Source organism: Acyrthosiphon pisum, chromosome A1 (assembly GCF_005508785.2).
Source record: "Acyrthosiphon pisum isolate AL4f chromosome A1, pea_aphid_22Mar2018_4r6ur, whole genome shotgun sequence".
Lineage (NCBI taxonomy): Eukaryota > Metazoa > Arthropoda > Insecta > Hemiptera > Aphididae > Acyrthosiphon > Acyrthosiphon pisum.
In genome coordinates this window covers 125747322-125762336 of record NC_042494.1, presented here as the reverse complement: position 1 = coordinate 125762336, position 15015 = coordinate 125747322, and the positions used below count along the sequence as shown (strand labels likewise).

The following is a 15015-nucleotide window of genomic DNA, read 5'->3' as shown; positions in this document are numbered from 1 at the left end:
AAAAGATAGAGAATAATACTTTTGAGGGAATGACATATCGATTTGTCTAAATATTGTCTCAAAACAATTTAAACATCATTTTAATTTACAACATTTTAGATTCTGAGTGGAACGATGAATGTATTGATTTTACAATGATGTGTGTTTTTTTTTTATTTTTTTTTTTTGTGTCGTGTACACGATAAGTAGTCAAAATAATGCTTCGATTTTTAACTTCAGTATCTGGTTCGATTGGAAAGTGAATATCGTTGGTGCATTGGGGAGGTCAAAATTTAAAATTCCCAGTAATTTTCAAAAGCGCCAAGAAAAACCAAAGAAAAATTAAGGAAAACGGGAATTTTTACGCAAAATCGATTTTTCACAAAATTGAATGTGGTTTTTGGTGTAACTTAGATACATGACCGTAGATACATGAAATTTTGACTGAATGTTTATATTAGCATTTTCTACACACCATAACATTTTCAAAATATTTTGACTTATTTTGAGCTCTTTACGGACATTGTCAGTTTTCATTTTTTTTTAGTTTTTTTTCTAAAAATATCAATAAAATTTTATTTGTTGATCTAAAAATCTTGACAATTTAATAAAAGGCTCCTAGTATATTGTTTCAAAAGCAGATGAAAAATATTAAAAATTCTTAGTCACAGTTTTTTTTTTATAAGCATTTTCAGTTCAAAAATTGACAAAATGTGGAAAAATCACGAAAATTAGCAAATTATTTTGAGTTAAGAATTCGTAAAAATTTTTCTTTTTAAATCTAAGAAATTTAAAATGTAATACAAGATTCCTTATAAGATTATCTACCTTTATCAAACAAAAAATATTTATAAGAAAGTCAAATTAAATTTTTATGATCGAAATTTTTACAACATTGGATATTCACTCGATTTCTAATGTAGCGATTTCCTTATTTTGTTGTAATTCAAAAACGAATAACTGTAGATACATGAAAATTTAACTGAATGTTTATATTAGCATTTCCTATACACCATACAATTTTGAAAATATTTTGATTCTTTTTGAGCTGTTTTCGGACATTTTTAGTTTTCAATTTTTTAGTTTTTTTTTTATAAATATCAATAAAGTTTCATCTGTTGGGCCAAAAAGTGTAAAAATTTAATACAAAGCTCCTGATATATTGTTACAATATCAGTTGAAAAATATTTAAAATACAGAGGCACAATTTTTTTTTTATAAACATTTGAAGTTAAAATGTTGACAAAATTTATCAAATTTAAAATTGAATAATTATTTTGTAGTTAAAATTTATAAAATGTTCAACTTTTATATTTAAGGATTGAAAATGTAAAACAAGATTCCACGTAAATATTTAATTCTGTTGCCAAAAATTCTAAGAAATACATAAGCACAGTTTATTTGTATAGTAATTTTAAGTTCAAATTTGGACGAAATTACATATTAAAAAACCTGGAATAAATATTTTACACACAAGGGGTGTATCGAATTATACAATTAATATGGTTGTCATTATATATTATATTATATTATATTATGTATTAGTAAAATTGTTTACACCAACTTAATAATAAAATTAGTAGGACAGGTTCAGAACAAATACTATGCCAAGTAAAACCATTTATAAAACTATAAGGTTATTTCCAATTACAAAAGCTTCACACTTTGCACTCATACTCTTTCGTAAACATACGCTACTATGTTGAAGCACCTTCATCGAGAATGGTTATAGGCATTTTATAATGTTACGGACAAAAATCATCACACTCCTAAAATCGACAATCGTACACAATTTGTTTGGTTTTGTTCATTTGAAATTATTGTGTACACAAATTAAACGTATTTAAGTGTTTTAGAATAATATCTATAATGATACCATAATAATCGTCTATCAAAATTGTTCATAAAATAATATTCATGCACGATAAAAAATATATCCCCGGAAAACATTTTTATTAAATAATGCACATAGAGTTCGTTCCGTATAATATATAAAAGTATTATACTTTTTATACCATTTTTTTTTTTTTTTTTGATTGTATGAAGAACAATAATTATTTATTATTCCCACGATATTGCGATATTGCTAATGCTTACATTAGAAAATACATCAAAACAATCGGTTTTGATTTTATACGTATAATATAGAACACAAGGAAAACAATCTATGCATAGAATTTTGTAAACACAATAATATAATTATTATCGTTTTTACGTGCCGTGTGTCACCACTCTGACACCTGGAAAAACCTTTTAAATTATTTAATTTGAAAAATGTAAATTGAAGGTTATTTCATTATTTTAAAAAAAGCTATAATATTTAAGAAATACCAATTAAGGAAGATGGGGGGTGGCGAGGATTCCGTAACCTATGTTATAGGTAATTAATTAATTCACTTAAATTTGACACCGTAAAATATTATATTAAGTACATCACGTGTATATTCAACGTGTTAAGCATAGGTATTGATTCGTTTCACAGTAAACATACATTATCTCAAAAAGTATTAACACTTTTTATTTTTTATATAGTTAGAAATAACAACAAAATAATATTTTTTTAAGATTTGTTTAACGTTATAATATTAAGTTTTTATGTTTTTTTGAATGGCGGCACGCAATTAGGATTTTTGACTTCATTATATTATACAAATTGATATTTTCATAGAATTTTGAATTTCGATGTATAAAAATGTGGAGTGGTGTGATACGGGGTTACCCCGCGAAATATTTGTCCACTTCTCCGCTCATCTAAACTTTGAATATTTATAACTCATAAACTACTCGCCCCAAATTCGATTTTCATGTATCAAAATATTAAGAAAAATATTCTGCTTTGGAATATAAAATTAAAACCCTATGTTGTCATTCAAAAAAGTAAAAAAAACTTAAAAATTACAAGGATACAAAATATTTAAAAATATAATTTTTTTAAGAAAAAAATTGTTTTATAAGCAACTTGAAAGTATGTAAAAAAATATTTTCAAAAAAATGTAGGTACACTTTTTGAAATAATGATTAATGAGTGTTGTTTAAAAGAATCACCCTGTATAATAACTAAAACAATTACTTTTCATTAAAAATACGATTTTTATGCATTGGAATTTTCAAAAAAAATGTTTTACATTTCCATATTATACAAAAATATATTATGCTGTTATTTAAAAAAATAAAAAAGTAGAAAAAAATTTTTTACTTAAAATTGTGTAAAACAAAATATTTCCAAATACGTTTATACTTAATTTTAGAGATATATTTTTTTTAACATTAAAAGATTCTACCAATAGAATATGTATACTATGGAGTTTATATTTTGTACATAAATGTATAAATATATTTAAAACAATATATTATTTTCGCTTCAACAGTCGGTGGTCACGACCTTCGTATTATTATTACTGTCATGCGTTAAGTCGCGTTTATTATTTTCACGATAACTCTGCGCAATGACAATTATAACGCTGCTGCAGCATGTACATATATAAACATACCTACATACCTACTACAACTACCTACTGCGTGTATGTATGATATTATTATAATATTGTGTTACTCCTCCGCACAGACGAGCGTGTGTCTACTGTCTAGACGGTTTCACAGTGCACTCGTACACTTCCCAAATTGCGCTTGTATGTGTGTATACAATAATAATACACCGGTGATATTATAATATGCCGTTGCACTATATCACGCGGACACGCGTGCTTGTGCCAAATATCAAGGGAGACGAGGTTTTTGCGTACGATATACGAAATCACAACACCTACCTAGGTTATTTGTAAGACTGGTCCAAAACTATGGAAAACCCGTTACAACTCAAAAGAATCAAAAAGAAGTTTACTCGATCCCTGCAGTGCAAACGGTTTGTAATCATGTATAAAAATTGTCTGCGTTACGTACATATTATATATTTTAGAAAACGGAACAATTTTTGCGTGGTCCCGTTGACGGATTTCGTAACATATTCGATATATATATATATATATATATATACCTACGACATGGGTTTAGATGTTTTCAACGTCTATGTTTACGTCTCCTATTCTTGTGTATACAAAAAAACGGCCAGGGTCACCAGATGGCGTCATGTGGCCGAACTTCACGTGACCCGTAGATAAGAAATTTGTTTTTTCTGATTATTCATTAGTTTTATTTTTATTTTTTATTTTGCCATTACTTTCTTTGGTTAAACTTGTACATTAAATTATTATGGTCCCCGAAAACTTTTTGAATTTCTAAAGTGGCCCACCTAAGATATTAATTGCCTTAGTGACCCCTATATAATTGAAGTCAATATTTTACGCGCGGTGAAGACGTCACAACGTTCTCAAATTCTTTTCTTCGTCCCACGAACGAACGCGAGGGTACTCCGTTACCCGTCTGCTTTGTCTCTGCATTACGGACCCACGAGTGTTTACATTACAACCGCCGCCGTCTATACGATGTATATTATGTTATTATTATTCGATTTTACGTTTTACAAGTGCTTTACCGAGCGCATCATATATTATCACAAATGCGCGTATTAAAATAACATTAGATAGATATATACGCAGAGATGCCACACAAACCGTGTCGCCGTCGGATCTCGGACTAATCGATTGGTATATTTCATATAAGTATACAACATTATGTGTACTTTTGTCTCGTTGACAATATTTATCGTGAGAAATAATATGATTATCGCACAATCATTACGTGCACACGTGCGCGCTAGGACGAAAACCAATTTATGTTGTATAATGCATAATATGATATATATATTATATTTTGTATACTGTAGTACGCACGTAAATAGTTATTATTTTAATAATAATACAACGCATGTAATACGTATGTATTTACGGCGTTGCAGGAAAAGTCTTAAAAAATTGTACGCACGTAGACAAATAGTATAAGAAGGTACCTATGATATAATATATAGGAAATATTATGTATGTTTCGACGATCCCTTTTATAGTAGTTTATACTTGTATCGCAATGTCCTTTGATCCAATAAACTTTAAGTTATATGATAATATCTAAATCACCGATCGCAGTTGACAATAATGATATAATTTCGTATTTCCGACAATCCCTCGTGTAAAGCTTTATAATATATAATACACCTCCGAGCACCGGAACGCGGTTATATTATGATTCTCGCTTTTAACTGATGGGTTTTCAAAAATTGAAAGTCGTAATTTTTACGAACTTTTCAGTGGATGGTAGGGTAAGTATATTCTAATTATCTTATGTTAATAATATTTATATAGGCATAAAATATTATACGAAATTGATCTAAACTCGTCGAATTGAAAAATATCATAATTTTGAGAATAATATTTAGTATACTCTACAGTCTATAGCATCTGTCTTCCACACGGGTAGTGAGCATCATGTACAAAGACACGTTTATTTTAATACAAACTTTGAAGGTAAGTATATAATAGGTAGGTATTTTATATTGTATCGTAACTCGTAAGCATTATAATATTATATTTAATCATCACGGGAACCAAATCCGTAGAAAACCATCGATAAGTCCACGCGATATCCGGAGAGGGTTGGTATGTCATAACGATGGATTTATGTGCTATTATTATATATATATATATATATAAGTACCGGAAGAAATCAAAAGTGATAATTCAATCGATCCGTGGGACGGGTACCTACATTCGATGACAGAGAGGACAGCGGCGAACGGCTAAAATGCTATAATAATAATATAACATATATGTGTACCGGCGCGCGATTTTATCGACACGAAAATAGTGGCTCGCCCATCTGGATCATTATAATATAATATTTATCAATCGATAAATAGTGTTATTTTTTCTCCGCCTTTCGGCACTCGATTTTACCTGAGCGCACCTGAAATTAATGGACGACCGCACACGTCGTCGAAATACCGCGATTGCCTCGAACACTTCAAATATTTTTGTCAGAGGCAAGACTCACAGTGTATGCGATAAAAAAAAACTACCCTTATAAATTATAACATGTGCATATATATATATAATATTGCGTATATTATAATATACGTACTACGATAGTTACGATGAACGAGTGCGCGATTTTGAATCACCTACGGGCCTACCGTTTCGGCCGTGTGAATGGCGATTTTATTCAAGACGAGTTTGCGAGGTGAGTGCTGCAGATAACGGCCAGACGATATGATATATACATAACATTTATTTTATAGATACTATACACTGGATTTAGATTATTTTTTATTTGTAGGTTGATATCTTTTCATGAATATTTGTTGAACATGGAATTTATCATTTATGCATAGACCCACGAAGACCAGTAAATACAAAAATGTATATAATATTAATAGATTATTAATTTCCTAATAGTAACACCTACAATTTATAAATATTATATTCAGAATTGTTTAAAACTATAAAAAAGTTTTAAAAAAATATTGTTTTTATCTGATTAATAAAATCTGTCTAATAAATATATTTAATCGTAGACAAACATTGGTCGATAGATCATCTGTAGTCTTCTAGAGGATTTTAACTGTACCTACCTATGTTAAAACGTCTGATTATAAAACCATACTTTTAGTCCTGGATTTTTCGCCAGCCTACAAAAATGGGTCCAGTCTTTTTGCCTGAATTTTTTTATATCATACTTTTTGTCCCCAGACTTTTCGTTGACCGATTACCGTGAATAATATAGGTGATAATAATAAGACGCAAGTCTTACCTTGACGCGCTGCCCTCTGTAATCCTCGGAAAACGGGCGGCGATGCAGTTCATCTGACATGAAGAAATTACGAAACACGCTAATAAATTTCCGTTGGAATGTCCGTCGTACTGTCATTATTGTCATAACTATTAATATGCATTCGCGATTGATGACGTGAAAACGATTTGATCGGAATCGAATTTTGCAATGGGCACGGACGTGGATAAAAATACGTCGTTTTTCTAACACTGTCTGACCACCGACGAAAAGTATCACGGTTATCCGCTAACAAGTGTACCGTAACCACGGTGGCCCGTGCGGACCGCGGTCGCAAAACGTATACCGCAGTTGTTCCGTTAAAGTTTGTACCACGGTCGGAGTGACCATCTTCCATTATGGTTTATATGTTAAGCTGAGTTATAACTTTCAACTGTACCGTGTCGTACATAATATTATTATACATTACAATTTATAGTATATATATACACATATACTAGACTATAGAGTCACAGCTGATATTATATAGATAATAAACTAGATTGATAACTCGTGATAATTATAGGCGAAGTCAATATAATATGCGCAATTTTAGTGGGAATAATGGATTTTATCACAAAACATTCTGTGCTATGACCTATTATCAACACAATTCTTTTATACATACATTTATAATTTATAATACTCCAAGACGAAGGCAACGACTGTTACATTAATTTAAATAGTATTATACAGTACTTAGCGATCTATAGTTTCTATATTTTAGCTACCTACATCGCTGTGTGTATTGAGTTGATATAATATTCAACATAGGTAACTTGTAGCATAGATAACTTGTGTAACCGACATTTTGTTACCTACATAATAAGTATATACAAAACAATATGACACGATGTATTCGTGGAAACCCGACTTATTTACTCGGAAACGGGTAGCCGAAATATTTTCCACTGGACAGTCATCATAATAATATTATATTATAATAGAAAAACTACAATGACCATCGACCGTTTTCTTCGGGTCTGATCTCAATACGTTTCCCAAATCGTTTTCCCATCGCCGTTCACGAGTGAACGTTAATATATTGTTTAATAAATAATATTAATTATTGCGATACTCGTCAATTCCGTTTTGACGAAACGCGTCACCTGTTTTCCAAGGACTATGAACCTATACGTCAGGGTATTACGTATATCAGTCACCTATAATAATATGTTACAGTATATTATGTCGTGTGTGTATTATTCGCAAACTTCTCGTACAAGGACGGCTCCACGGCCATAATTTAGAATTATTTATTGTAACACCACATAATATAATATAATGCAGTATTTGTTTAAGTATTTTATACATAATATTATTATATCAGGTTTGTAAAATCCAAATAAAACTTAGGTAAAATAGTCGCGTGGTCGCTACTCTCCAAATCTTTAAATTGGTATAATTGTATAAAGTACGTATAAATATTTTTGAAAAATGGTCTTTAGATTTTAATTACATTATAATACCTACTTGTAATCTGTATGGATTAATATTTATATTATGTAAAGCAATGTTACGTACAATGGCCACGGCGGCTGCCAAATGTTTTTCTTAGTAAAAAAAAAAATGATATCATAATATCGGTAGATACAGACTTAAAAAGTTAAAAATTATAAAAATCAGAATTTAAATAAATCCTTAATTTTAACATAGACAAGGTTACTATGGACAGGCAGATTTACAGCATTATAGACAGATATTAGAGATGTGTTTATAAAGGGTGCGAGAGTGGAGCTAGAAATCACCCAGAGAAAAAATTTTTATTAGCATATTTATATTTATAAGTTATTGTACATCGAATATTGTATTCTCACTGGCTTTCTTATTTAACCATTTTTATAAATCTTAAAATTTTAAGCCATGTTTCTGTTAATATTGTGCAGTCATAGTGTTTTAATTAATTAATTAATGAAATATGTAGGTTGGTAGATATATGCTAATAAAAGCTAATAAAAGCTAATTGTATACTTTTAGGAAAACTTTTTTTTATTAATTTTGTCATTATTATGTACCTATATCGAGCTTAAAAAGCACAGTGTCTTAACCCTCGTGTGGCTGGAATCGTGTTCCTTGATAGTAGGTAATACTATGTGTTTATTTTTCTTTGTTGAATTTGTTTATCCTATTTATGTATTAAGACGTATACAATTATTTTTTATAGTCGATAATTCACATTTATGAGGATAAGCGGAGGTGGTCTAGCAAAAAAAAAATATCACTGGGCCACATAATTCTCAGTGTGTCTCAGAAGACAACTGCAATATTTATATATATACCTAATATGTTATAATAATAATATATTACATTTTAGTGGTCATCAGCAATAATGTGTGTACAAATCACCGACAGACTAGTTGACTTTCACGTCGGTTGTGCACGCCAAAATGGTATAATGTTTACAATAAATTACATCATCCAGCAGCAGCGGTAAGGACCTCTGCAGTCCGAAATTAAAATGCGAGTCGTAGTCGGTTTAAAAACTTAACATTTATTTAATATAGGTATAAGTACTCAATAAAATATTAATTTTTCCCGCGAATAATATAATACTAATTTTCAAATACGCGTGTAGTCTATTATAATGCGTAAGTCACAAAATAAATGACGAAAGAATCGGAAAAATCAAAGGTGAATTTAATTTTTGAAAAAAAAAACTGTATCGCACAAAGTGATCACATTTCGCCGGTATCACACGAGTGAAAATATACGATGTTTTTGGTCATTGGCCGCCCTACGTAACATAATATCATGTCGCAGCCGTCGCCGCCGCCGCGGAAACGTCCAAAAATAGTCGTTAACGATTCCTAGCCTAGCTCCTCCGGCGCATCGCGGCGCATTCGAGACGACGCGAAAACCTGAGCCGCAGATTCACGATCGTCGAAATCGGTATTATATTTAATTATAATATACACCCGCTATAATGCGTTTATTATGTTTTGTATCGATTTAAATCGTGTGATAATGACGTGATCTATAACGTTTAAACCCTTATGCACATGTGTTTTAAAATTCAAATCCTAATGATTCCGCCTGACGATGACCGCGACGACAAATCTGGCGTGAAAAATCGTCGAAACTATAATATTTTAATGAGAAAAATGCGATAGTGCAAAAAAACACCTACAGTGTAAAGAAAAAAGAAAAACCATACGACTACTGCAGAATTATAATTTTTAATATTATAATACATTGCACAGATCTCTCCGCGCGTACATCACGCGTGCGTAAAGTGGGCACTCGTGAACGATTTCGTAGTCGGAAAACCTACTGACTCATATTATCGCAGAGACAGACAGAGGAGATTGAGAGAGAGAGAGAGAGATAGAGAGAGAGAGAGAGAGAGAGATAGAGAGAGAGAGAGAGAGAGATAGAGAAAGAGAGTAAGATGTACTGGGAGAGATAGAGAGAGTGATATAGTGAGAGAGAGATGGTGTGATAGGTAGAGTGAAAGAGCGATAGAGATAAAGCAAGAGAGCGATAAAGCGAGAGAGACAAGGCGGCCGGAGTCGTCGTCGCCGCCGCTGTACAGCCATCCGAAAATAGATGATTTGGACGCGTTCCACGTGGGAACGTATATACGAACGGCGTTCCGCGCGGCGGTAAAAAACGGCGGATTATAATATTATATTCGTTTACGTGTAGAATATTAGTAGGTATATTACGCCTAATCGGTGTATCGGTAAACGTTTTTATTTTTTTATTCACAAATACAATTTTTAAGGTTTGCTTATGTCATTCGAGTATATATTTCTATATAATAGGTATGTTATTATTGTAAGTTACGGTCGTCGATGTGCAGGAGGTAAGTTCAAGTGAATAGCTGCAGTAAAATTTTAACTAGTAGTAGTGGGTGTACAAACGTATATCGGTTTTACTATTTTCGAAGGGACTTTTGTTGTTTTTTGTGAGTGAGTGGGTGAGATTTCACAAAACCATTTTTGAGCCGACAAAAATGTCTATAGACCATAAATCGAACACAGATAAGTTGGATTAGGTGAAGACTCTGTGAAAAATAGCAAAATAGTGACGCGTTATGTGGTAGGTAATATTGGTACTATATTATTATAGTGTTTTAACTGAATTTTAACTATTTTAATAGACATTTTAATATTAGTTAAGTTTGCAGTCCCTGTGAAATTTATAATTGTAAGTCCCGGGACAACTAAAAAATGATCATTACTGACTCAATCCTTAAAACGATATCAGTGAACTATTTGTATACTATATCTGGCTTACGTGCAACATAATATAGAAAATGTAGCTTTATTGTATTAAGAGTGAATTGTACTAGGTATTGTTAAACCTTAATTTAAGTAAACTTTATGTGTATTTTATTAAATTGAATTGTTTGCCTCAAAATAAATATCGTAAAAAGTCAAACGTATAAACACAGATTATGTTAAGTTTGATAATATTCAATTAATTCTCATAGTTAAGCTAATAACGGTTTCAATGAAAATTTGCCACATAGCGCGTGAATCGGAGGAATAGTAATATTACTAAGATAGAGAAGAAAGTGGATAGTGCACTGACATCCTCTCAGTTCAATTTACAATTATTTTCAGATGAAGAGTAGGTATACAATTTTCATATATAGATACAAATATTCCTCATAATATAATATAGGTATCACTAAACAACCGTGAGGCCAAGTGTGGCCACACTATTCCTGCACGCCGACCGTCGCGGCAATGGGCCATTTTCATACAGGCCACTAGTTCTAACCTTTTGGTCGTAAATATGTCCAATACTGGGACTTCTACAATTGCGAAATATCACGACACGTTCAGGTATGTCAGTCGTAAAATTTAAAAATGCCAGTGGAGCCCAATATAGTCTAATATATATAGTATACACGGGCGTATTTATAGGCACAGTCCTATTCCTATAGGGCTTAGAGCGGTGACATTTTAAGGGTGGCAAATGTTGGCCTAATAATTCACTCGGATATCAACGCATAGCTTCTATTTGTCTACGTGCACGTTATTTGGTGAAAAAAAGAAACATTAATTATTAGTAAATTGGTCAAAAAAGATGTTCTATATTATATTCTACTAAAATTAATCTATATTTTTTATATACCTAGCAGACGACTGGAATAAAATAGATATTACATTAATTATATAAGTTTATCATATAAATTTCTGAGGGATGGGAGGGGGTGGCAAAGGCGACGAATTAGGAATAGTGTCTACTATAAGATGTAAAACCCTAAATACGCCACTTCAGCGTTTTGTATAAATTTATAATATATACCATGATAAAGATACTATAATAATAATTACTAACTTATTATCGCGGTAAATAGTACTCACCGCAGTCCCTGCACAGAACCTTTTGCACGGCGTCCACGTTCTTGGGCGTCCGCGGCACGGGTTCGCCAAGCACGGACAGGTTGTGCGGCCCGACGCCGGCCACGAACACCAGGTACTTGGCGCCGCGTTTGATGTTGGCCTCAACGGTCTGACCGCCAGCAGCCGGCGCGAACCGCTGCACGCACTGTGCGTCCACCCGGCGCTGGAGCGGCGGCCTCCGCTGCGGTGGGTCGCGGTCACCGCGCTTCTCGCGAAAGTTGAGCCGCACCGGGCTGCCGACCCGCAGTCCCTCGTACGTGACCGCCTGCATGGCGTCTTTGTGCACGCGCTGTACCACGAACGTGACGCCATACGTACCATCCCCGGGCCGTACCGGGCCCTTGGACCGGACCTTGCCCTCGAACACCACGTCGGACGCGTACGCCCGGGCCGACACGTCGTTGGTCTCGTCGCCCAAGTGGGCGCACGGCGCCATCCGGCCCGCCGCCATCGCCGCAGCTGCCGCAGCCGCACTGCCGCCACCAGCCGTCGAGACGGCCGCGGCCGAGTGTAGCGCTTCGACCCCGCCGCCGCCTACGATCACGGCCAGCACGAACGCCGTCGTCCACACGGCCAGCACGGACGGCGATGGAGACGAGGACGACGCCGCCCGACGACGGCAACGGCGACGGCCACACGCGCAAACTGCACCTGCTGCGCCGTCACCACCATTCGACATGTCGCGCGTATCACCACCACCGACCCACTTCTTTGTACGGATTGCGTCGGTCGTCATACGGGTCCGTCATTGCAGCAGTGTATATGTAGGGGGTAGGTGGTATTTTGGGTATTTTTGGGGGTGACGCGAAGTGGTCGTCGGCACTATATATAGCTTTATCTACGGTTTAGAAAATAACAAGAACAAAAAAAAAAACTTAACGCGTATTCAACACGAAAAACACGCGAGGGTCACTCGGCACATAATATTATGATAGGTAGATTTATTATTATTGTTGTCGTTGTTGTTGTTATGCTGTTGCGGACGAAATATTCTGTTAGGTAGTGTCCATCGTGATCGCACACGTTCCAGATTGATGATGTATTATTTTATATGGATGACTCTTTTTCACCGTGAAATGCAAACGACGAGAAATATTTAACAATCGTCGGGACCGATCAGTGATTTTTCATTGAAAACACGAACGGGAAAAAAAATTTTAAAAAATTATCTAAAAACGCAATCGTTTAATATTTTATTTTATTTGCAAAAAAAATTGTAAATCTTTCAACAAATAAAATACTAATGAAGCGGAGTATTTTTCTAAACACCAATCGGTTTCACACTCGACTCGCACGCGTTAACGGTAATGTGACGACTGGCGGCGGGGCACATCGCATGATATACGCGCGCACGTGGGGTAAGTCGTCCGAGCACCGGTGCACTCTTACGCCCCGATTACGAATAGCACACTGCGAGAGGTCGCGCGCCGCCGTCGTCGTCGATGCCGCTGCCGCCGCCGCCGTCGCTCATTGGTCAGTGCCATCTGACGGACGACCGCCGGGACGTTTACGTTATTAATTATTTTATTTATTACGCGCGCACGAGTTTGCGCGCGCGCGCGCACACACACACACACAGATACATAATAATAATAATATTATAATATTATGTTATATGCAAAAATATATATGTATGTTACAACATGTATTTATACCTATGTATGTACATATATGTTTGTGTGTATCATTAATATATATAGCCATATAGGTACTAATACGATATACATGTATTATATATTATATAATTTAACGCGACGCTCATTATTATTTCAGAAAACACTAATGTTTTTGAAAATATTTCTTTTACATAATTTTAAATCGTTTCAAAACTATAAACTTTTGGTAAAAATGTATACTTCTTTTTACCCTTTTGGATGAAAACGTAGGTGTTTACATTTTATATTTCACATTCCGTAACAATATATTATCATACCTAGTATTATCAGGTTTACGTAGATACTAGGTGTAGAGAATTGTTATAAACAGTTCCCGCCCATTCCTGATTTTTGAACGGGGGAAAAAAAGGTATACGTAGGTAAATGTAAGCATTTAAATTTTAGACAAGCATAGTTTGTACGCTTGTCAGATTATACCACTCCATTTTTCTCAACTTTAAAATTTAAATACATAGACATAACTCATAGACAACATACTCATCCAAAATTCCAAAATTGTATACATCGAAGTACTTTGAAAAAATATTCTCTTTTGGAATAAGGAATTAAAAATGCAAGTTGTCATTATTACGTTAATAAACTATGGATCACCCGATATATGTATTTTTAAGTATTTAATAATTATGCATATTATGTGTATGCACATTTCGCGCGCATCGCCTATATATTATTATGTTGACAATATTATACCTATCGAAATATTATTATAGTATAATGTTTATGACGCAACACCATCGATTAATGAAAAACATCATCGTTATGACGTATATATATATATATAGGTGTACTTACGCAGTGTATTTAGTAGTTACAATAGTTATGGTTATAGCATTATAACAGTATTGACTGCGTACAAGTGACGTTGTGGATTGTACATTTGTACAATATGTATATAGCTACATAGACGGGCGCATCACAAAATATGATAATACTTAGATTAAACACTACTTAACATTCAGGGTTATATTTTCAAACGATACTCTATATGGGATTTACAATCCATTATTAAAAAGGTGGGTAAGTGGATGTCGCTCTGCTGTACAGTAGGTTACAAGTGGGTCACTGTATATTGGATAGTATTAAATTTGAATTCAATGATATAATATCACTGTATAAGAAAAACGATTCTGAGCGGAGACAGTTTGTCAGTCTAGATATTAGACATACATATTATAGGTATACTTATCTATAGTATTATTAATAATTTTCAAATTAATCATATCACAATATCCATTAGGTAACGCGTTATACATCAACAACAAACCGTGGTACTATCATAGATATAT

The 15015-nt window shown here is 33.6% G+C and overlaps 1 protein-coding gene across 5 annotated transcripts in view; it reads right to left on the bottom strand.

Moving 5' to 3' along the window:
• LOC100569256 (protein vein) overlaps positions 1–13477 on the bottom strand; it is a 68800-nt gene extending 55323 nt beyond the window's left edge. For 4 of the 5 annotated variants that reach the window (XR_001680063.2, XR_511053.3, XM_003246835.4 and 1 more), the window contains exon 1: positions 12015–13477. Coding sequence is in view for 3 of the 5 variants with exons in the window: in XM_003246835.4 (XP_003246883.1) it covers positions 12015–12789 (775 nt within the window). In the remaining 2 variants the exon portion in view is untranslated. The remainder of the gene's footprint in view (positions 1–12014) is intronic. The other variant, XM_016807306.1, reaches the window with a different exon arrangement.
• Positions 13478–15015: the final 1538 nt, after the last annotated feature.